This window comes from Ciconia boyciana, chromosome 10 (genome assembly GCF_034638445.1).
Source record: "Ciconia boyciana chromosome 10, ASM3463844v1, whole genome shotgun sequence".
Classification (NCBI taxonomy): Eukaryota; Metazoa; Chordata; class Aves; order Ciconiiformes; family Ciconiidae; genus Ciconia; species Ciconia boyciana.
The window spans coordinates 23,251,167-23,273,091 of NC_132943.1; the positions used below are offsets into that span (position 1 = coordinate 23,251,167).

Below are 21,925 nucleotides of genomic sequence, written 5' to 3' on the forward strand. Positions count from 1 at the left end.
AAAGTGAACAGAGAAAATGTAATGGGAAAGTCTGTTTTATGGTAATTTAAAACTAGAGACTGTTGTTGAAAACCTAGCAACAGAAATGCCTTCTATTAACTCTTCTTGTTCAGTGGCAATCAGTATTCTTGCAATGAAAAATGTACTTTGGTGGTCTTGTTGCCAGTTAAATGACTGCCAAAGATTGCTGGAAGATGAGGATTTCTTCTAGATGTTTTATAGGCTTAATTGATACAGAGCTTTGCACAGACTGATGAGCAGTAACAGACCATTCAAACGTTTCTCTCTGTTATAACTAGACTGGTAAAAGTTAGCATTCACTTTTTAATTACCGATCATTTTAGAAATTCCACTCCCTGTTCTTGAATGGCGACTGGAATCAGAATAGGGAATCTTTATTTCCGCTTTAAGTTGTGGAATCCCAACAATACATCTAACTTCTACGTATTGCAGAATTATGTAGCTTGAATGAAGACTTTTGGATATGTTTCATCTTAAATTTCAGTAACTATTAAAAAAGGAGCTTTAGTATTTTTGTTTTTGTGTTGTTTTTTACTGTATGCCTGCTGGCTTTGTGTTGAGCTTGGGCTTGGTTTCCCATGTGTTTTCTTTTTTAATACAAGTGTAGCGTATCTGACAGATGCATCACATGTGGTATTCCATATAACAAAATTTTGTAAAGCAAAATCATGACATATTCTATGTAACAAACTTGAATGTAGAATTTGAGAGAGTTAGGAGTTTGTACAGACCTTATCAATTAAGTATGTTCATTTCAGATGCTTTTTGGTGCACATTATCCAAAGTTCTAAAGACATTTTACATTAAAAAAATTGTGTTTTCCTTACCAGACAAGGCAAACTATTTCTTGCCTTGGAATTTACATGCAAATTTATGTATGCATAGCAGTTACTTTTTATATTATAAATTAATGACACTTTTTCAGTAAAAGGGAATATACAAAGTACTCAGACTTTGATCCCTGAGTCTTTGATGAAATATATTCATTGGATGTGTGACTTCCAACGTTCGTAATAAAAAGGTGGATTTTTTTTTTTTCTCCTTTAGGCAAAATTTTGCCATGTTTACTCACTACTTTACTTTGTAGAAGAACCAAAGCAGAACCTTACTTTGATAAATGCCTAGGATGAGGAAGCGTGGCAAAAGTGGACACCTTAAATATTTTTGTGATGATGCAATTCTTGGATAGGTGTAGCACAGACAACTGTAAAGCAAGCTTCCCTACTTTTCCATCTAAATGTGCATCAGTCCACTTTTTAAAGTATTACCATTATGTATAAAGTGGTAATGAAGTTTACAAGTTCATTTTGTCCCAGATCTTTGCTGACTGTCAAGAACAGTATCACTGACAGCTGCAGTAGTGTTTGTGGGATATACTTATTTTCAGAGTCAGTCAGTCATTTAAAGTATGCTACCAAACAGCTGTCAGTATGTATCATTTTTCAGTCACAACCAGCTTGGGGGTTTTTTTTGAAGTGAGGGCATACTTTTCTATATTTTATTTGCAGGCTAGAGATAAATTTAGTACTGTCTGTCTCAATAGAACATTTAAGTGCAATGAAAGCAATAAAAATATTTGACTTAATGGCTTGTCAGCAAATGGTTAAGCATGGAAAGAAAAACATGCACTTTCTCTCGTGAGATGATGAAGTTCTCCTGTAAATACGTTTGATGATTGATATTGAGCTGAATGCTCCCACCTAATTGATTTTTTTTTTAAAAAAATTCCTTACTAATGAATTAAAAAGTAAAGTCAAACTGCTGCAGAACTCATCAATGTTTTCAGTGATGAAATTTTGCTTCAGGTACTTATTTACGTAAAGGATGTCTTTATGTAAGGGGGGGAGGGTGGGCGAGTGGCTGTGTGGTGCTTAGTTGCTGACTGAAGCTAAACCGCGACAGTTTATTATGTGATCTAGTCCTTTCCATGAACTAAAACTTTTAGTCTAGTGAATTTTTTTGATTAAAGGGGAAGTTAGTAATAAATTAAGGAAAATATTGACATCACAGAAATTAGTGATTGAACTGATGCACAATTCATAAAAGCTATTTGAGAGTTGCAAAACTTGAGAGTTTGTAGAACAACTCTTTTCATACCATTCTCCTGATTTACGCTGTAGTATTTTAAACTTAATACTGATAAAGTAAAATGAACTTGTGTTGAAATGCATGTGATTTCTGTATGGCAGAAATGTTGGTAAGGGTGCTGGCTACAAAAACAGGTCTAGAGGAGAAAATTCAATGAAAGAAAGGCAATCAATTCTCCCACCGGTTTTTTTGTCAAACAATTGCGGATATTAAAGTAGGAAAAGGACAGAGAAAAGAAACAGGCAAATAGCTGCTTAGAAGGGTATGGACAGTAAGCTAATGGTGTGAGTGAAAACATATTTACAAAGATTCTAATTTTACTTTTTCTCCTCCTCTTTTGATGTATGGCAGCCCATTAGTGGGAAATGCTTGCAAGAAGCTGCTTTTCTGGATCAGAATGTTTCATCTCAGTTGTTGGCAGAACATGCCATCAAATCTGAGTATAGAGATATGGCTTCTGTCTACTTTATATTGCCTGCCAGCAGGAGCATTGATGGAGTGAAAGTTTAAAATGACTGTAATTTGTTGCCTCCCAGTTATCAAGAGCATCAATCTTTTCTGTCTGGCCTTTTCTTTGCACAAAAGCAGTTTTTCAAAAAGACAGTGCACGTATTATTGTGAAAATACTCAAATAATGTAAATTGGACTTATAAATCCTCTTTTAACAACAAAATACAGTCCTGTTCATAATATTTTGATTTTTAGTTACATTTTATAAATTACACTTTATAATCTTCAGTTTTCACTTCCCTCTCTTACCCAGGCTGCTGCAATTTGTTATGAACATTGCTAATAAAATATGTTCTAAGGTGGGGTGACAACATAAATAATTGCAAGGTAAAAATCTAGTTGTTCCCAGACTTGTGTTGTAGTGCAGTTTTGCACGGTAGGTGTTTACAGCCTAAACAGGTATATTTAGTAACTGAGAACTTGTCTTGCTTTTTTCCCCCCTCGCAACTCTCCCCCTGTTCACAGCTGTGCAATGGAGGTTCTGTCACAGAGCTTGTCAAAGGCCTGCTGAAGTGTGGCCAATGGTTGGATGAAGCTATAATCTCATACATCTTATATGGTGCTCTCTTGGTAAGGATGTTCATTGGGCTTGTAATGACAGCAGAGGGTGCAATTTACTCGTCTCATACATACATTTTCCATTTATAAAGTATGGTAATATTGGCAATATTATGCGGGCTATTACAGCAGCAGGGGTTGTATCAAGCATGTAATCCGGTGGACAGATGTTTCTATAGAGTATGTGCAGATTGTCTTCATTACGTTCCCTAATAGTAGGGTAATTGTTTTTAAATAAGGGAGTAAACTTATTTTTGTTACTGCTGGTATATAGGGCCTTCAGCATTTACACAATAACCGGATCATTCATCGTGATGTGAAAGGGAACAACATTCTCCTGACAACAGAAGGTGGAGTCAAGCTCGTTGACTTTGGTAATGACCACTTCCCATTTGTTTTCCTGATATATGCAGTTTAGCCAAAGGCATCTGTTTACTTCCCCCTGGGAAGGCGGAATGCCATAGCGAGAGACTTTTTCAGAAGGATACTCAGAATTATTTTAAGAAAGAAAATCGAGAAGGAACCTGATACAGCAAGAATAAAAATTCTAACCAAAAATCAGTAATAGACTTCTAACTTAAAAGCTTAAACATAATAATTAAAAATAGTTCTGAAAGTACCATTTTATTTACAAAGTTCTTTTGCATTTCACAAGGAATATCAGTTTCAGAGCAGTTGTCCTCCTAATTTAAATTTAGATATTCTATCTTTTGCATATGAAAAGGAAACATTCTTCTCTCAGAAATGGCTTTTGCTAGCCTTAAGCATATTTTTTCCCTCTGAGCAGAAGGTAAAATGGTCCCTTGGGTCCAAAACCCAACATCCATTTAATTTGTGATTATTGCTGTTAGATTTGAGCATTGCATAAGAAATGAGAGAGAGAGACAGACAGACAGACAGATGGGTAGATAGAAAGGGACTTGGCAATAGACTTTAACTCAGTTCAGCAATTTTTTTCCCTTTAAACATGCACTTAGAAAAATAAGGAAGTGCTGTAGTCCCTCAGATATGTATGTAATGGCATAGACAATTTTATTAAAGGTAACAGAAACAGATTATTAGTAATTTTATTTATTAATGAAATCATGTAATGCATAAGGTAATCATCATCATTGAGAATAGTGTTGCATGAATAACAGATGTTTGTTTAGCAGTGCATGAAGGTAAAGAGAAATGTTCACAAAATGGGAGTATTGTAAAATGGCATGCCAAAAAATTCTTCAAATAGTAATATTAAAAATAAAAAATCCAAAAATATTAAATTTATGCAGTGGAAAGAAAATGTAATACTGATGTTGTCATAGTATTAGAAATTTAACATAAAAATCTATTGAAGATGCTAAAGTAAGTGGGGAAACAGGAGACTCTTTAGTATCTTCTAGGGACAGAAATTCATTATGTTGAATGGTAAACGCAACAATTAAAATAGTGCTGGGAGAAACATATGGCCTGAAGCAAAACTTGGAGTGAGTCCCTGAGCTAGTACAAGGGAGAACGATCCCTTGTCATTTGGGAGAATGCTGGCAGTAGGATCTTTGTTTGTAACTACTCCATTCTGGGAAACGTTGGCTTTTCTCATCAAAGCAAAATGTTTTTATCAGACATATCAAAGGCCTTAGCTGCAGCAGAAGCTCAGCTTGGAGCTCTGGCTTCTAAAGGCAGATCAGTGTGCTGCAACTCCAAGTGGCACCTTCAAGGAAACTGAGAATCCCAACCTTTCTGGTGTCCCATGGGTCTCTCTGATTCCACATTTAGGATTTAGAGGTTTTTTTCTACTTTTAAAGTTACAACAGTAACACTAGAAAATTACAACAAATACGACTACCTCAGAAAAAGGCATGAGTTAAATCTTGAGTGTTTTCTAACAACAGTTAGGAAATGCCAAGAAATGCCCACATATCTGTGGGCTTCCTGACTAAAGAAGCATCAGGCACCAAGCTTTCATTAAGTTCCCATTTTTCCCCTCTAGCCCACTGCTGTGGTCACAGAAGGGACTCTGGGAACTAATTAGGACTGAGTCACAGGTGATAGTGTTTGTAGAACTGTTTGTGTCATTTGTTGCAGAAAGTGGAAGATATATAGTGAAAAGTGCAAGGAGTTCAGGAAGAGAAGGGACTCGCAGTTCAGACAGTTGAATGGCATCCAATTGGAGACAGTTCTTGCTTCTGCCAGTGTTTCTTTGTGATGTTGGCAGGTCACTTGCATCAAACTTTTTAGAAGTGGCCATTCTGTTCTTCATTTTCCCGATAGCCAGTATGAAACATCTTGTCCTCCTTTGCAGAAGAGCTAAGTGTTCTTGAACTGCAGCTGAGATCTATTACAGCTCTACTTGAGGCATGTGGAGTGCCTGAAAACTGAAGGATCTCAGATTAAGTACCCAAAAACAGTGGCTGCTTTGGATATTTTTAGGTTAATCCCCGGAACTCATAATCCTCTCCCATTTTGCAGGAATGTTAAGGAGATTTATTGTTTGATGAGAGGAGGGAAGGAAACATGTCAAAAAGAAAAGAAAATAATAATTTTAAATTTAGTATAGGATTGGATATACTAAATAACTAGAACTCAAATCAATGGGGATAAAAAAAGTACTAAATGACTATGTATTCAGTGAACGCTATCCATTCTATTCACAGAATGAGATAGAATCTTGAAGGAAAAAAAAAGTTACTTCATATTCAAAGCAGTACATATAGGTATTAGGTCACAGAGAGGATTACACAGATATCATTAATTGAGGCTGGGGTTTTTTTTGCCTTTATTGCATGACTTTACAACTAGCTTTTTCAATGTAACACACATTTTTTTCCCTCAACTGCTCTCGACAGCATGATCTATTTGAATAAATGTTGGTCACAGTGTAAGTCGACCCAAAATGTCTGCAATTTATCACTCATTTATGCTCATGCTTGCTCACTCTCTCCTGCTGTCTCCCTCTCTCAGCTCTTTGGTATTCTGCACTGTTTTGGAATGTCCATAGATAGCAGCTACAAATTAAGCTGGCTGAAAAGAGATCAGAGTTAAATGCACAGAGGCTTGCTGTAGGTCCTAGCCATTAACTGCTTCACAGCGGTAGTCAGGAAATCACTGGAGGCTTACAATCACACTGAAAAATAAATACAGAATTGAATCTTGGAACCAGAAATCAAATTAAACTTACAAATTATGAGTCCAAATTTCTTATTTATTGGCATCAGGCAATGTGTATTATACATGTTTCTGCCTGTTTTTGTCTCTGGGTAATGCCACAGGAGCAGACCACTGTGGTTTTTGTTTTTAAACAATGTTAAAGTGAAATATGTTTTTAAGTCAATATTGGTTTTGTGTCAACTTACTGGAATGCTCCTGACCTCTACAATTCAATTAAACGTTGACCAGAGCACAGAAGAAGACTTGCTGTGAAAGTTCATTCTGATTTGTTAACATTGTTTGATTTCACTCTAGTTCTTTCTTCCTTTTTTCAGCTGTGCTTTAGTAGTCCAGCCCCACTCAGCAAAGCACTGAAGCACAGGCTTTGTTTTAAGCATGTGCTTAACTCCCTAAGTACAAGCTGCAGTGTGAGCTTGAGCTTCCATGCTTTTCTCAATAGGGAAAGATTTAAGCAAGTGCATAAATGTTGTGTTGAACAGGAGCCTCTGCAAATACTCTAGTGAACAAGTTTCCTGCCAGCAGTGTTGGGGGAGTATATTTCTGAAACAGAAGTTTTAAAGTCAAGTTGTAATTTGAAGAGTTCCTGTTTATACTCATGAAAACAGCAGAAAGAAGTCTGTGATATTTAGGTGCCAACTGAATTTTTGAGTTTGAATGGAAGTGCTTCAAACTGAGAGTCATTCACAAAAAATCTCTCAGCAATTCTGAATGAAAACAGCAAGCTGAAATTAATCAAACAAAGAATTCAGTACAAATGCTGCACCTACTTTGGCCAGGCGTTCTGCAGCTGTACTCCCAGGCTTGAGGTTTGTTTTCCAGATACTTGAAATAAACTGACTGAAATGACAGAATGAAATTGAAGCCAAGTTGTTTGGATCTGTTTTATTGCAGGTGTTTCAGCCCAGCTCACCAGCACACGGCTGCGTAGAAACACCTCGGTGGGAACACCCTTTTGGATGGCACCTGAGGTAGGCAAATGTTCCTATTTGGGTTGTCTCCATTCGTTGCAATGCACACTTTGTTGCTACTTCCACATAGTAGCAGAAACGGGTATCTTTTCTTCTCTCCCCTATGTCTGTGTTTCTCCTTTACTTGACATCTAGGCCCCTGTTCAGTAAAATGAATGTGCTATTAGAATATACAAAATGGTTTTCTAATAATTTCATTATTTTCTTCTCTGTAATGTTTCCATAAAAGTACAGATAATCTGCAAACGACTGAGGGTCTCCTTGAAAATTTTATGACTTTCCAATCAAATACTGTATGTTTTGGTGTGCTTGTCTATGCCTCTAAATACAGACTGGGAGGAGAAGGAGGAATTCCCACATTCCTGTCTTACTATAGGATTCCGCAAAACCCTGACTCAGCTCTGTGTTCTTTAATCTTAATCATTGACTGGGGACCTACACACATAGACACATGCACCAGCATAGATTAAAAATGGAGAAAAATAATCTACATGCGGGCTAGCCAAGTATCTTAGACCATATTTTTACATACTACTCCCCAGACATAACCCTTTTCCTTCTATTTCATGAAGCTCTAGAAAGTTTTAACACGCTGTTGAACAAAAGCCCCTTAAGTATTTGCCCTAAATTTGGGGTGAAAGATGTTAATCTTTGCCCTCCCTGCTTTAAGAAATGAAAAATACTTTTGTAAGGTATAGATTATAAAAATTTAATTTAGAAATTTAATTATAGAAATTTAAAAATAGGGAATGAAAAGGGAGTGGTCTGTTTATTTGTAAGTTGTTAAACCTTCATAACAGTAGTAGCCCCATTTCTATTGCAGGCCATTAGACTTACTTGAAATTTGGGGAATTTGCATGTTACAAATGCACACAGGTCTATTTCTGTATGTCAAACAGTTAAAAGTATTGTGCAAACATTTGTTTTGAAACATTTTATACTTTTTATACATCTATTTCTGTTGCTAAGGAAGGCCGATTATAGCTGAGCAGAGAAAAGAAGCTGCTGTAACAGATCCAAAATTGATCTTGCACAGTCTCACAAAGAATGGTTGATATTTTACCATCTCCATAACAACCAGTTTACGTCACAAAGGAGACACAAGATACCTTAGAAACCACTGTGCAAGCATTATTTATGGAATCACCTTGGTTGGAGACATTCTGAAACCTTTATAAAATACTCCTCTAGACAATAATGGACATATTATGAAATATTTTCTTGAACTCAGATTATTTTACGGTACTGTTTTGCTTGAATAATTGCCATCAAAGGCAGTAATCATACCGAATTTATTTTCCTATCCTTTTTGAAAATATTCATTCTTGAGGTAAAAAGCCAAAGAAATAAGCAGAGATTTTGATCTGAAAAATTTTGACCTGAAAATACAACATGTGTAACCAAGGTATGTTATGTGCATAGTACATCAAAACAGGAACAGAAGTAGCTTTGAATGCTTCCTGTTTTGAAAAGATTTGTCAAAATAACTAACCCAGTACTATAAGCATAGTAACTCATATCATATTTGCATGCCTGTGTGAGCCACGCTGATGAGGCTTCATAGATGTACCAATCTGCGAAGCAGCTGTAAGATGCTCAGATATCAGTTATGCTGTTGTTGAAATGGCTTTTAAATGACAAGTTGCCTAACACTCAAGCTCAAGTCACTACAGTTGATTTCTTTTTGTTCATATGAATGACGTTTCAACCGACGCGCGAGGTGCAATGTACCTTACTCCTGGGGAGATCTTTCTGGTATTTTTAAAATGTGCAGCCAAATTTTTGTGTGAAAGATGAAGGATTAGGACTGCAATAAGCTGAAAAACTCTGCTTGGGTTGCAGCTTATTAGGAACGGTGTTTTCTAGATGAGACTGTGGTGAAATCAGTAAAAACTAGAAAAGCACTTAATAGTTGCAAAAATCTTGCTGCCTAAAGGTTTTGACATAGGATAGAATCTATGTCAAACTCAAAAGTACCATAAAATAACAGGACAGGAAGGAAATGTTACTAATCAGAGAAACAGAAAGCACGAAGACTAGGAATTTTTTTTTTTTTTTTAAATTGGACTTTTACTATCTATGTGTGAAACATAGGAGCCTCAGTCAATGTATAAAGCAATCATGGGACCTCATCTTATCCAAGGGTGAGAAAGATGGATTTAATCTGAAGGGGGAGTGGAGAGGGGAGATGAAAAAGCTTGCCTTGGAGGAAGAGATTACAGGAGTGTTTCAGAGAAATGAACCTTGTGAAATGGAGCTGACAGGGAATATTTTCCAGGGTAAACCCCAGGAAAATAAAACCTGGAGAAGAATGATGCAAGATTATTCAAGCTGACAGATAGGAATAACTGGATATAAGCGGGAGACAAATATGCTGGAAACTAGAATCACTAGATCAGCCTGGATCAGGAACAGTCTGTATAATGAGGAAAACGATCATATTTTAAGATGAAGTTTGCAAAATGTATCAAAGGGATTATATGGCATGGTATTTGCAAGAGCAAAAGTTCATAGGAAAGTAGCAGTGACTGAGGGTGGCATAAGGTGTTCTGTTGAGCTCAGTGTTCTTACTGGCAGCACGAAAAGCAGCAGCTTAACAGTTTTGAGTGGCTCGAACATCTTAAGAGGGCTCTTTTTTTCTGATGACTGTGAGGCTTGTTTAGCAGCAACAAGACAAATCAAAATGATTTGTCCTTGAGCATTTGTTCTGAGCAGAGCATGTGATTAACAAAAATTTTGCTGAAAAATGAAAATACAGGGAAAAACTAGGCTGTGTGGAAGCAACAGAGGAACTTGGCAAAGATGAGTCAGTTTGAGAGCAGCTGTAAAGTAGACTTACTGAAAATCAGTCATTGCTGTTTAACCTAACTAGTATTGTCTCACACTTACACGCATAGACATGCAGAAACTGGAACACTGAATACAGGCATGCCAAAAAAAGATAAATAAGGCAGGATAGTTTAAGTATGGTGGATGTTTAAAGCTGCCTGTTGCCAAACACTTCAGTTACCTAAAATCTGCTTCTATTATGCTGAAAAAATTGTGTTGAATGCTAGCAGGAGGAATCAGATTTGAAACTTTTGAACTGAACTGCCTTTACATCTCTAGTTCTAAACCTTGACATGTCTTGTTTTCAGCCTCCAGTGCAGAACTGAACAAAATCTAGTTCAAATAGAATTGCAGTTTTCCTTTTTCCCAAATATTATTATATAATGATCTAGCTGGAAACTTGACTCTTGAAACAAGCTCAGTTAGAATCTGTACATGTTTTCTTTGGCCCAAATCTAGTTTTAAGAACAGAAATAGAAAAAGAAAAAGATACTTGAAGTCAGAAAGAACTGGAGAGATGCTGAAGGTAATTTAAAACCACAGGGAGTATGCTGTTATATTTTAATGATAACTGCTAAATTACAATGGTGCACGCATACTTATGTTTTTAAAAGAACATAATTAAAACATAGTTATCCTTTGAAGAATTATGTGTTGCAATATGACACATGACAGCAGGAAAGGCTGAGACATTGGTAAATGTATCATATGAGTTCTGTAATAATGAGTTAACCAGAGGTAAAATCTTAGCTCTGTTCTGCTATTGATTTTGGAGGGATTTCAGATGTCACAGTATTATTTAAAGCTGTGTCAACTCTGTATTTTGGATATTTTTTACAATCCTGCCAAGAGGAAGTAAAGATCAGTAAGACTGCCCTGGAGACAACAAATTGTTTTCCTTCCCCCTACTGAATCAAGGCATACTTTCTGGGATAAAATTCAGTACATCTGAGCATCAGAATGAATTTCTGAAGTGTTAGAACAATAGGTGACTAGTTTAAATTGTCTTTCTTTTTCCAATGTTCCTTTGTATTTTTTAAAACTTTAAATCTGATCATATGTGTGTGCAATAAGTCTAATCCCGAAACAATTAATAATACTTGCATTGTTACAGTACAAAGCTGTGTCTCTGCATAATCTAAAGAAAAATCAACCAAACTGGTAAAAAAATCACCCTAAAAAGTAATTTGCATTAATGCAGTTGAAAAATATATGAAGGGAAAAATCTAATTTTGCAAAGACTCACAGCAGCTTTTCAACTGAAGTCAATATTCATTACAGTAAGGGCTGTATTCAGGCCTTAGAATTTGCTCAAAAAAAATATTCCTTTTGGTAGATTAGGGCTTGTTTCTCTTATTTACCTGTCTATTGTAGGAGACGTGAAAAATTTACAAAAAAATCCATTTAATAGTAAATAACATTTCATGTGTAGTTAAATACCGAGTTGGAAAAACAGCATAGAAAAGATAACCCCATCACTAACCTGAGCTTATGTTTTTAATTAACTATAAACAAGTACAGTGTTACATTCCCCTGAAACTATTGAATATATTCTTATTTTGTCACACTTCAACCTAGCTTACTTGCCAGCCCTTTGCTTACATCATGGGACTCAAGGTCAGCATCCTGTTAATAGCTCTAGGTCTCATCACTTTAATTCTTTATTAGATAAAATTAGCTCTTCTGATATACACATTTTCACTACACTTTTAAATGCCACCTAAGCTGGAATTTTGTAAATGCTGATTTATAATGAACTGTAGGAGTCCACCACTTAATATAAATAGGATATAGATTTCAAGAATGTATATACACTTATTTTTCTGCCTGAAAGCCGTTTAAAAACAGTTATACAGTGAAACAGTATGCATATTTTGTGATAAAGCAACATAAGGAACTATGTACCATCTCTAATAAGGAAAATTTTGAAAATATTGTCTTATAACATCTTCCATTAAGGTGTAATAACTGTTCTCTAACAGCTAATGATAAGATAGATTACTGAATTAGCTCTTACTACAGTTTTTTTACCTTGTGAATTACAGTAAATGAGATAAGATTGAAAACATAATTTACAAAAAATAACTGATTTTCCTTAGGAATAAACTTCACAGATGGGAATAGAGAAAACTTCTGCTGCTTTTACAGAATTTGTGTTTATCTGGCATCATGATTAATTAACAGTGAAATACTTGAAAATGCCACACATTTAGTGGGTAAAAATAATAAATGTGATAAATGGTTAAGATAAAAAATGGTAGCATTAAATAATTCATGGCAGATTTTTGTTACATTGTGATTTGAACAATTGCTTGTTGTTTAACATTACCATATTTATGATAGTATATTAACCCTAGGGTGTAAAGGAATTGCCTACTTGGCATACATTTTGAAATGACATCCCTGCTTTCAGGAGGTTAAAGTAGCGGGACACTATGGTGTGTAAAACATTTTTTTTTAGGGAATATTAGCTGTCCTTTTGAAATGCAGCACTGGGTTTGAGTGTGGTCCTGTGGTTCATGTGGTAAATAGGTATTGGCATGCTGGAGAGGAGCTACTACAGTGTAAGTGTGGGAAGGTGGGGGGAAGAGTGGGAACCATTGCTCTAAATACATAGGGCAAGATGCTGTGGGAAGAACTGAGGGACATAGAAGTGAAATGACTTGCTTAAGGACTTACAGCAGGTCAGTGGCAGAATGTGGGATAGAATTAGATCTCTAAATGGTCACATATTACTAAAATGCCTGTGACTCTGAGATATGCCACCTTCTGCGACTTGACTGGCATGATTTAAACAAAGTTATCTTTTTGGGAACACAGATCTTTAGGAATTGAATAAAGAAATAAAAGAAATGGCAGTTTCTGCCCTGGTTTTTTTTTGTCTTTCCACTTACTTTCTTAATTTTCTGTGGCTCTCAAACCCACGCTTTAACAAGCTGCAGTAGTAAGGACTTACACTGAAGTTGCTTAAAGTCCAGAAGAAAAGCAGTTGAATTCAGAAAGCTGAATTGGAATACAGAGGTTTCCTTAAAGGAGATGGCACACAAGAGAGGCAGAGGGTGCAGCAGGACAGCACCAGCGAGCTCTCCCTGCAGAGCAGGGTCGGGCAGAATACCTCCTCCTTTGCCTCCAGAAGAGCTGACCTCCTCACAGGCTAGCGTGGCAGGAGGGGGTTGAAAAGGACGTGGCAGCTGGAGGGAACCTTGCCAGTAACCTTGATAACAGGGCCATAATCTTGTGAGGGGATGTGGAGGGGTTGCAGATGCTTCTGTTTTGTTCTAACCTAAACAGCAGCTATGGACAGGTTGTAAAACTTTTATGTAGGGTGTTTAAAGATTTTAAAACCAAAACAAAATGAAAAACCAAAACCAGTAGAGAAAATAATTTCAGTACCACACTGCCCTGCACTGAGATCTCTACATGAAATGTGTTTATTTATGAGGCTGGAGGTGCCTCTGAGTTTTCAGTTTCTTTGTGAAATATCATTTACAAATCTGTGTGAGGTGTGTAGTGTATATCCTTACTGCTCAGCAGTGAATCTATGGGTCAGAAACAAAATCTGTCAATGACATCAGTATTAGTAGTGTTGAAGTCGTGATGGTCTCGTGGTATAAAGCAAAATAGAGTTGTGTGCTCAAAAGCTTATCTGTTTTTTCTCCCTGTATCATATGGTCTAATAAAAGGTATTATGTTTCCTTACAAATGTAGCCTGCTGCCAGAGCAGTCTAATGGTCTCAGGAATATTTCACTTGGGTGAGTTAAAAATAAAAATAAAAATTGATTACTCGCAGCTGTTAAAACACAATTAACTACTTGACATATAATTCATTTTCAATGAATCAACACTAATTGTGATAATTGCTCATAAGAACTATTTAAAATATTAATTAATTTTTATTTTGGTAACATTTCTAACAATATAATCATTTTCTGATACACCATGGAAAAAATTTTTATGATTATAATAAATAAGGACCTGAAATCCAAATAAGAAAATGGGGGAATATGGAACCAATTTCAATCACAAATTTGCTTTTTTTTAAATTATGTGAATGTGTTTGAGGGGAGAGAGGGAGGGAGGGAGGAAGAGAAAGGGGGAAAGGGAAAGTGAGGGAGGGATAGAGATAGATAGGTATCACTTTGGTCTGGATAATTCAGTATCCCCAGTGCTGCTAATGCTATCATGAAAGACTTTTTTTTTTTTTTTTCCCAGTGCATAGGAATTAGAAAAATGTTTAATATTATATTTCCTATGTAAATAAGTAGAGTTGGGTTACATAGTGTCAGGTGGAGCACAGAAGTTCAGTTGGTTTATTTCATTTGAATTGCATAGCTAGCAATTTTGTTCTCCTTGCAGCAAGGGCAACAATTTTGTGCCACATTCACTTTATATACGCAGTGCTTTTCAGCATTGTGCTCGCACACCTCATAAGCTGCTTAGTTAGCTACATCAGCTGCGTACAGCACCGCCTTCCTTCGGGAGCGTCAACCTTTTTAACTCCAGACTCCTTTCTGCGGGTGGGTCACCAGCGCTAATTGTGTAGCAATCGTCTCCAGGTAGCACATCTGTACTGCTATTATCAGTATTGTGTATGCTTGCAGCTATACTTTGTAGGTGCACTGTATATACTGAGGCAAAATGAAAGTTCACTTCTTGTAATTCTGGGTAAACTTAAAAGGGTTTGATGTATTTTGCTTCAGCTAAACATATATATGGCTTCCTCTCTGCCCACAAGTCACTATGACCACTGTACAAATAACAGCTAGTTCTCCATATTACCTGTTTTCCTTCTTTTAAATCCACCTGTGATCTACTTATGGGCTTGCTGAAGTTCAAAGATATCTTTGCATTGATTTCAGAACAAGTAGAATTATATCCTTGAATATAAAGTCTTGTCAGGGTGTGAATCATTGTGTTTCTGTAGAAGTTTTGTGTGAAGTTTTGTGAAGTTTTGTGTTTCTGTAGAAGTGATAAATCACACAAAATGCCTAATCACTGGCTTCTCTAAATTCCCTCCAGTTAGTGTGACTGATTTGTTTATGTGCTGTCGTTGCCAGACCAGTGAATTCATCCCCAGCTCACCCTGTCCCAGTGTGACCCTCGGCACAATTAGTGTTGACAACTACCATCATGTTGTCTGTTTCTCTGTGTGGTGTTTAGGTGCTTTCCATCCTACAGCAGTATGGCTGGGCATGAAATCATGATGAAATTACAACTAATAAAAAAGGTGACAGCCTGTCTCCTTGGCAACCTGGGCCACTGTATGCACGTAACCAGCCCGTGCCAAAGTGAAAGATTAGGTGCTTATTCCCATGATGTTTACCTCAAGATTAACTATGATGCAAACCTCAAGATTAACTATGCAAACCTCAATTCCCATGATGCAAACCTCAAGATTAACTATGTCACCCCCTGAAGCTTTGGCATAAGTGTAGTGTTTGCAGCAAAGCAAACTACCTCTTCTTTTTTGCTTGTACAAGCAGGGGAAGATTTTGCTGGATATAAAATAGGTACAGATGTGATGATGTCTTTGCACAAGGTAGAGAAAGGAAGTAGCATTTTCTTCAGTTTCAGATAATTTCTTCTGGGCTCTCTATCTTCATGTCCTGCTGGGCAGAGCAGGTATCAGCAATGCTGAGAGGCACTCTCAGCTCCAAAACTCCGACTGAAAGGGACAGATGTTTCCAAAAAATAAGTATCTCTGAGTTCTCGATAGAGACAGGAATGTAATAAAAAACAAGTCAGTGGCATTTTTCCTTTTTGTATTTGGCCTTTACAGATTTTTGCTCTGCAGGGAGTTGCAATAGTTTTCAAGGCAAAACAGGACTGGGGCATTCCCAAGGACTTAGCTTGTAAACTATGACTGGAAGAACACTTTCTTTTTCAGATTTCAAGGTAGAGTGTTTTCTGCTAGCCAACATATAAAGCAAACTGCCGATGTGCACCTTTCATCATGAAAAAAGATGTAAAATTTCATTCTTGCTTTAAAAATTAAAATTAGTGCCATATGTGTTTCTCTAAGTGGTGCATAAGTTGGTATGAATCTAATAATAAATCCCACAGAAATTAAAAACTTGTTTCAAACCAAAGTGATCATTAAATTCATATACATGCTGCATACTCAGTGTCAGAAGGGCAGTTCATTTTTGTATGTTTTCTGTGAGGCTGATCTCACTATAGTCAAGCTAACTGTCTAAAACATACTGGGTTGCATGGTCCACTGGCTGAATTTTTGTAAACAAAGAGAATGCAGATTAAGGGGAATATTTTTCTAAAAGAATTACTGCAGGCTCTGATATTAGAATGGAGGAGAATCTAATGGTGTTTAATTCCCCTTGGTTAGAGTGCCAGTATTTTGCCATAGTGTCATTTTACTGCCATGTACCATATTTACTGGAGGTGTAGCTGTTAGCTGTGGAGCAGAAGACGTACAAAGATATGTTATACATTCCTTTCTCTTTGTTTGGTAGGTAATACATTGTGAAGCTGAGAAAAGCTCAAAGACTTTTTTTTCTTTTTTAAAACAGTGGTTGCAGTATACTTTCTTTTCCCCATCCATTATGAGTGCAAAGCCCTCTGATGCTCATATTATTTTAATGTAGCTTGTTAAACTTTCTAAGACTGAGATACATAGCAAGTTTTGCATCAACCTGTAGTTAGAAGCAATTGTGATGTACTTATAGAGTAAAAAGTGGTGGTGTCTTTGAATGTGGGAGACCAGTGTGACCTTGAGCAGGTCCTTCTTTTCCTTTCCTTGAAAATGAAAATATATTCCTCTGCATCATAAAGTTTGAGAACAACTAGATAAGTATTTGCAAAGGAGTCTGCTCACTGATGAGAACCAGGCAGCTTCTGAGGTAGTCACTTCCAGTAGATGGGCTCTAGCAGCTTTTTAACCAAGCAGATAAATATTTTTCATGTGTTAAAAAAGGAAGGAGAACACAGTGCATTTAATTAGTTGCATACAGATAAGCTACATGCAACTTCTGAGTCATGGCCTTGGAAGCTGACTTGCATGATTTTTTTTTTTTTTTGAGGGAGTGTCCTTGAGTATACAGATAATTTGGGGAACTGCATAAAGAAACAAAAATAATCAAGAAATACAAGCTTCCCTTTCAATCTCTGAGCAAAACTGCAGTGAAGGAAACTCCAGCCAACACCAAGTATGGCCTCTTTAGAATATATTATTTAAGTATCTCTGATGGTTTTCCACACTGACTTTCTTACAAGTTTTTACCTCAAATTTGATTTCTTTCATTCTCTCTAAGGCATGGTACAAGGAAATGAATTTATCATACAGGCCTCTGAAATAAGGGTGGTGGTTTAAAGCGCTCTGCTTGAGTTGCGTAGAATCTATCTACTGCAAAGTAAAAGTCATCTTTTTCAAGAGATAGAGGGATCTATGTGATGAGATCAAGGCTATAATGAACTCTTTGAAGAACTAAGAAATATTTTCAGAGCTCTCGCTTAAGACATTCTGTTGAAGAGAAGGGAGATGGGAAAATGATCTTCGTGTGACAACTTTGAAGAACACCACATTAGCTAACAAAACTCTGCCTCTTCAAGTTGAAGAAAAAAATCCCTGAACCCTCTTTTGTGATGCTTACTTTCACTTTTCCCCATTCTGTTTATGTGATAGTTGATGTGTAGAGGAATGTGTATGTATGTTTTTCTCAGATGGTTTGCAGACATTTTGCTGACCACTTTATCACGTCTTACAGATCACCAGTGTTCCTCAGACAATAGTTGAGAAACATTGGTCTGATACTCTATCAGAAGATTCTTTGACGTTACAGCAATAAAGGGGAAATACCACTGTCAGTAGGGTATGAAAATAAATTTCTTTGGCATACTAACCTAGAAAAATTGAGGAGGAAGAGAGAGATCTCAACACTTGTCAAAACATTGATAGAAAATTCAGGAAAGGTCTTAATTTTTCTGGACTGATTTGCTCTAGGAAAAGAACTGAACTATGAGTATATAGCAAAGGAATTAACTAATGTCCAACTTCACTGCCAAAAAAAAACCCAACCCCACATTTTGGTATTATTTTAACTAGTATGTTCAACACCCTTGATTTCTGATTAAATAAATGAGGTGTGCTGTATGATGGGGTCATAAGTTCCAGAGTAACAGATGGACAGGTCCTATGGGCCTGTTGGATAGAAACTCTACCAGAGGCAGGAACCAGAGTTTATGGAGAAAGTAACCAAGAGGTTAAGCTGGAATCAGCAGCTTCTTCAGGAAAGATTTTCTTACAGCAGGCTGTGGGTGGCTCTCTGCCAGCAGCTACCTGGGGTGCTGACTTGCATGTTGGCATCTCTGCAAAGCATTGTCCCAAGTTGAAGCCCTAACACAAGAACTCAGAAGTAATACAGAGTAAAGAAGAAGAACCTCTTCTAAAACATAGATACAGCCACCCTAGGACATGCTGTGAGAAGTTCTGTTTAGCTTAAGTACAAATTGGTAACAATACTTAAAACTATGAGAAAAATCATGGAAGCCGATACACGGGGATCTGACAAATTTTCAAAGCAGTTGGTCTAATTGATAAGATTTGGGAAGACAAACTTGAGACAGGATTCCAAAGCATGGTAGAATAAAAGGCAGTGAAGCTGTGATTTTAGTCTCATCCCTTTGTAAAGATAAGGGCTAAATTTAAGCTTTAGTTTGTCTCACATTTAGATGCAGAATTGTTCCCAGCTTATATGAATAGTTAGCTTGAGTAGAATGCAAACAGTAGGTTAGCTGCAAGTGTGCATCAAGGTTGTGATGTAAAACGGTTCTGATGTCCAAGGAGAGATTCCTGTTAACTTCAGTTTTTCTTAGATGAGGTACATAGTATGTTAATTAAGATTTTTTTTTTAAAAACTACTCAAATCTAGTAGAGACAAACAAACAAAAAGAAATTGGCAGCAATGACTGACGGAATATTCTTATCTAAAAAACAGCTCTGCAAATCAGTCTATCCTCATGAATAGTCACAAAAGTTAATAAGAATAACATCAATAGGGTTCTCTGCTATTGTAATAGGTTTCTGTAAGAAGTGCTTTCAAAAACAGAATTTAGTAGAGTGATGTTCTTTGTATAGATATTTGAAGCATCCCATGGAGCTTAAGGTATTTAAAAAAAAAGGGGAGATTGTTTTTAAAGAAAACAAACCTAAGAGAAGTTCTAATTTACTGTTACATTTTTGTGGGGTCTTTCCTGACTTGGATGTACAGGCAAAGATAGGGATTTGAAAGCTACACAGGATTTTAGACACGACTCAAAAAAGTACTTTCATGTCACACTAGGATGGCGTGAATTGTACATTAGGTTAAAGTGTTGTTTTCTCTGCTTTTTTCTGATAGGTCATTGCTTGTGAACAACAGTATGACTACTCATATGATGCTCGATGTGACGTATGGTCCTTGGGAATAACAGCTATTGAACTGGGGGATGGAGACCCTCCTTTATTTGACATGCATCCGGTGAAAACCCTTTTTAAAATTCCAAGGTATGGCACTAGATGGCTCTCTTGACTCACTAGTTTGTTCAAAGGCAATCTAGTCAAAGGAGAAAGAAATACTTGGTAAACGTTTGTGGTTCAAATCCTAAGAATCTGTCACAGGAAAAGACATTAAAAAGCTGTAACGTTAAAGACTTTTTTGAGCCTGACTTCTACAATAATTTATATTTGTAACGTCTTGAAATGATAAAGACTTACATATTTATTTTATTCTTATCTTAGAATATAAAATCATATAATATCAAGGTACCTCCCTTCAAAAGTACTTTTCTTAGCTACTATTGATGAAAAAATTTGTTTCAAAAGAGGAAGAGGCCAATATTTGTAACTGTTGAATAACATTTTTAAATGTTATTCCTCTAGACTCTTAGGCTTGTTTTACTGTGGAAGAAAACCACACAATTTTGACAATGCTATGAAGCAGTCCGGCAGTTTCAGCAAACTGTAGTCGTAATTTATTTTTTCATTTACCCAAGGATATTAGAATGTAAAGATTTGGATTGTCATACATGGATATGAAAAAGGGATAGAAATTCCCTCTATGTATAGTCATGTAAATTAGCTGTATTATTTAATGCTGTCTATTTTTGGTTTCATACTGTTTTCATTTCGTTGAGTCTTCCTGAATAAGTTAAGATGAGATTGACAGTGTAAAATAGAGTTTAACAACAGAACAGTTGTAATAATAGAAGAAATACAGAATTTATCCATCATTGATTAGACTCGCATATACTTGTCTTTTCCACATTTTGCTCATAAAGGAAGAATCACCACTGACTGATAACAGTTTAAAACCTTCAGCAATACAAGTGTTTGACCTTTTGTTATCTGCACAGTTATCATAGGCTTTTAAAATTTCTTCTGATTGCAATTTGCATTTCTGATTAAGTCTATTTATATGCAGATGTAGTTGTGCTTGGTTCTGCATCATATAGTTATCTCTTTCTACCCAGCTCAGACATGAACTGCCACCACTCTTTACAAAATTATTCATCCTGAAGCAGCGGTTCATCTTGTTGCCTTTGCACAAGTGTAAAAGAGGTCCTGGCAATTAAGGCAGCAAGGGAGGCTTCAGATTACTAAAGCAACATCTATAAATTTTTTCAATGCTCAAAACACTTTAAAAGGACAGAAGTGATACCAAAAGTAACAGCAAGCAATAGAATAGGGCATGCATAGAATAGGGCATGTAGAGACTTTGATTTCTATCTATAGTTTACCTCTTTCCCTATTTGAAGTTGCATCTCTGTATGACTTAGCAAAACAAAGGTGAAGTATTTATCTGATAAATTAAGTAGTGGGTACACTTACTAAATAGAATGGTAGCGATTTTTAAGTTGAGAGATTTCCCTCTGCTTTACATCTTATGAGCTATAACTCTGCTGCTGGTAACTGTGCATTCATATTAGATAAAGTGGACTATGATGAGTGCTGGATGGCATAAGGGCCTGGGCTGTAGGAGATACAGCTTCTCTCCTGGTACTTGTTTGAAGTCAATTCAGAGAGACAGTAAATATTACCAAAAGGTGCATTCCCCTCTTATAGTAGTTTGACAGTTTAGAAGTAATCTTAGTGCAGTTCCTGACATCTGTGCTGCAATTCACACATTTTTAACAGCATTTTCAACATGAGCATTGAGGCTCTTCTCAGGTTGAAAATGGTTCTTCCAGGCACTGGCTGTTGAGTACTCAAGCAGTGACATATAGAAGCATTGCAGCTCACCTTCTGAGACTGTTCAATACAAAAATCATATGAGCTCAGGGATCTGGCATCTTTACACTTTCTGCTTTCATGATAATATCTGTGTCTGAAGTTATAAATGCAAATGTTAAGCCATTTCGTCATTTTTAGGTAGTTAGTATCCTTGAGTATCATCTCTGAATTTATTCAGTACAAATTCTCACCCACTATAACACCTAGTAGCAAAGGGTAGCTGTATTTTATTGGAAGAACCCTCTCCTTTTGTGTGCCACTCGCTAGCTATATTTGGCAACCTTTAGCTGCCTTATGAGAAGAGGAAAGGTACAGTCAATCCCTGTTTCCTCTCTCTACATGACTTAATGTCATTGTAAGATCCAATCAAAAGAAAAGGAACCCCGCTGTTTCTTTTTTTTTTGCCTTTTCTTTTTTGTTATTGCTTCTCAGTTTCTTGCCCAAGACTTTCTCTACATCCATTGTGCATTTGAGCCAAAGCTCTCAGCCCTAGTTTTCAGCTCAGTGAGGCTACAGTTTGACTCTGTACTCTGCAAGTTTCTTAACTGAAACTAGCGCTTGTCACATCTCCAGAGGCAT

The 21,925-nt window shown here is 36.5% G+C and overlaps 1 protein-coding gene across 1 annotated transcript in view; it reads left to right on the top strand.

Moving 5' to 3' along the window:
• Positions 1-21,925, top strand: part of MYO3B (myosin IIIB) — a 191,736-nt gene that overhangs the window by 9,087 nt on the left and 160,724 nt on the right. The window contains exons 4-7 of the mRNA XM_072874911.1: positions 3,085-3,189; positions 3,452-3,551; positions 7,216-7,292; positions 19,476-19,621. Coding sequence (XP_072731012.1) covers positions 3,085-3,189; positions 3,452-3,551; positions 7,216-7,292; positions 19,476-19,621 — 428 coding nt within the window. The remainder of the gene's footprint in view (positions 1-3,084; positions 3,190-3,451; positions 3,552-7,215; positions 7,293-19,475; positions 19,622-21,925) is intronic.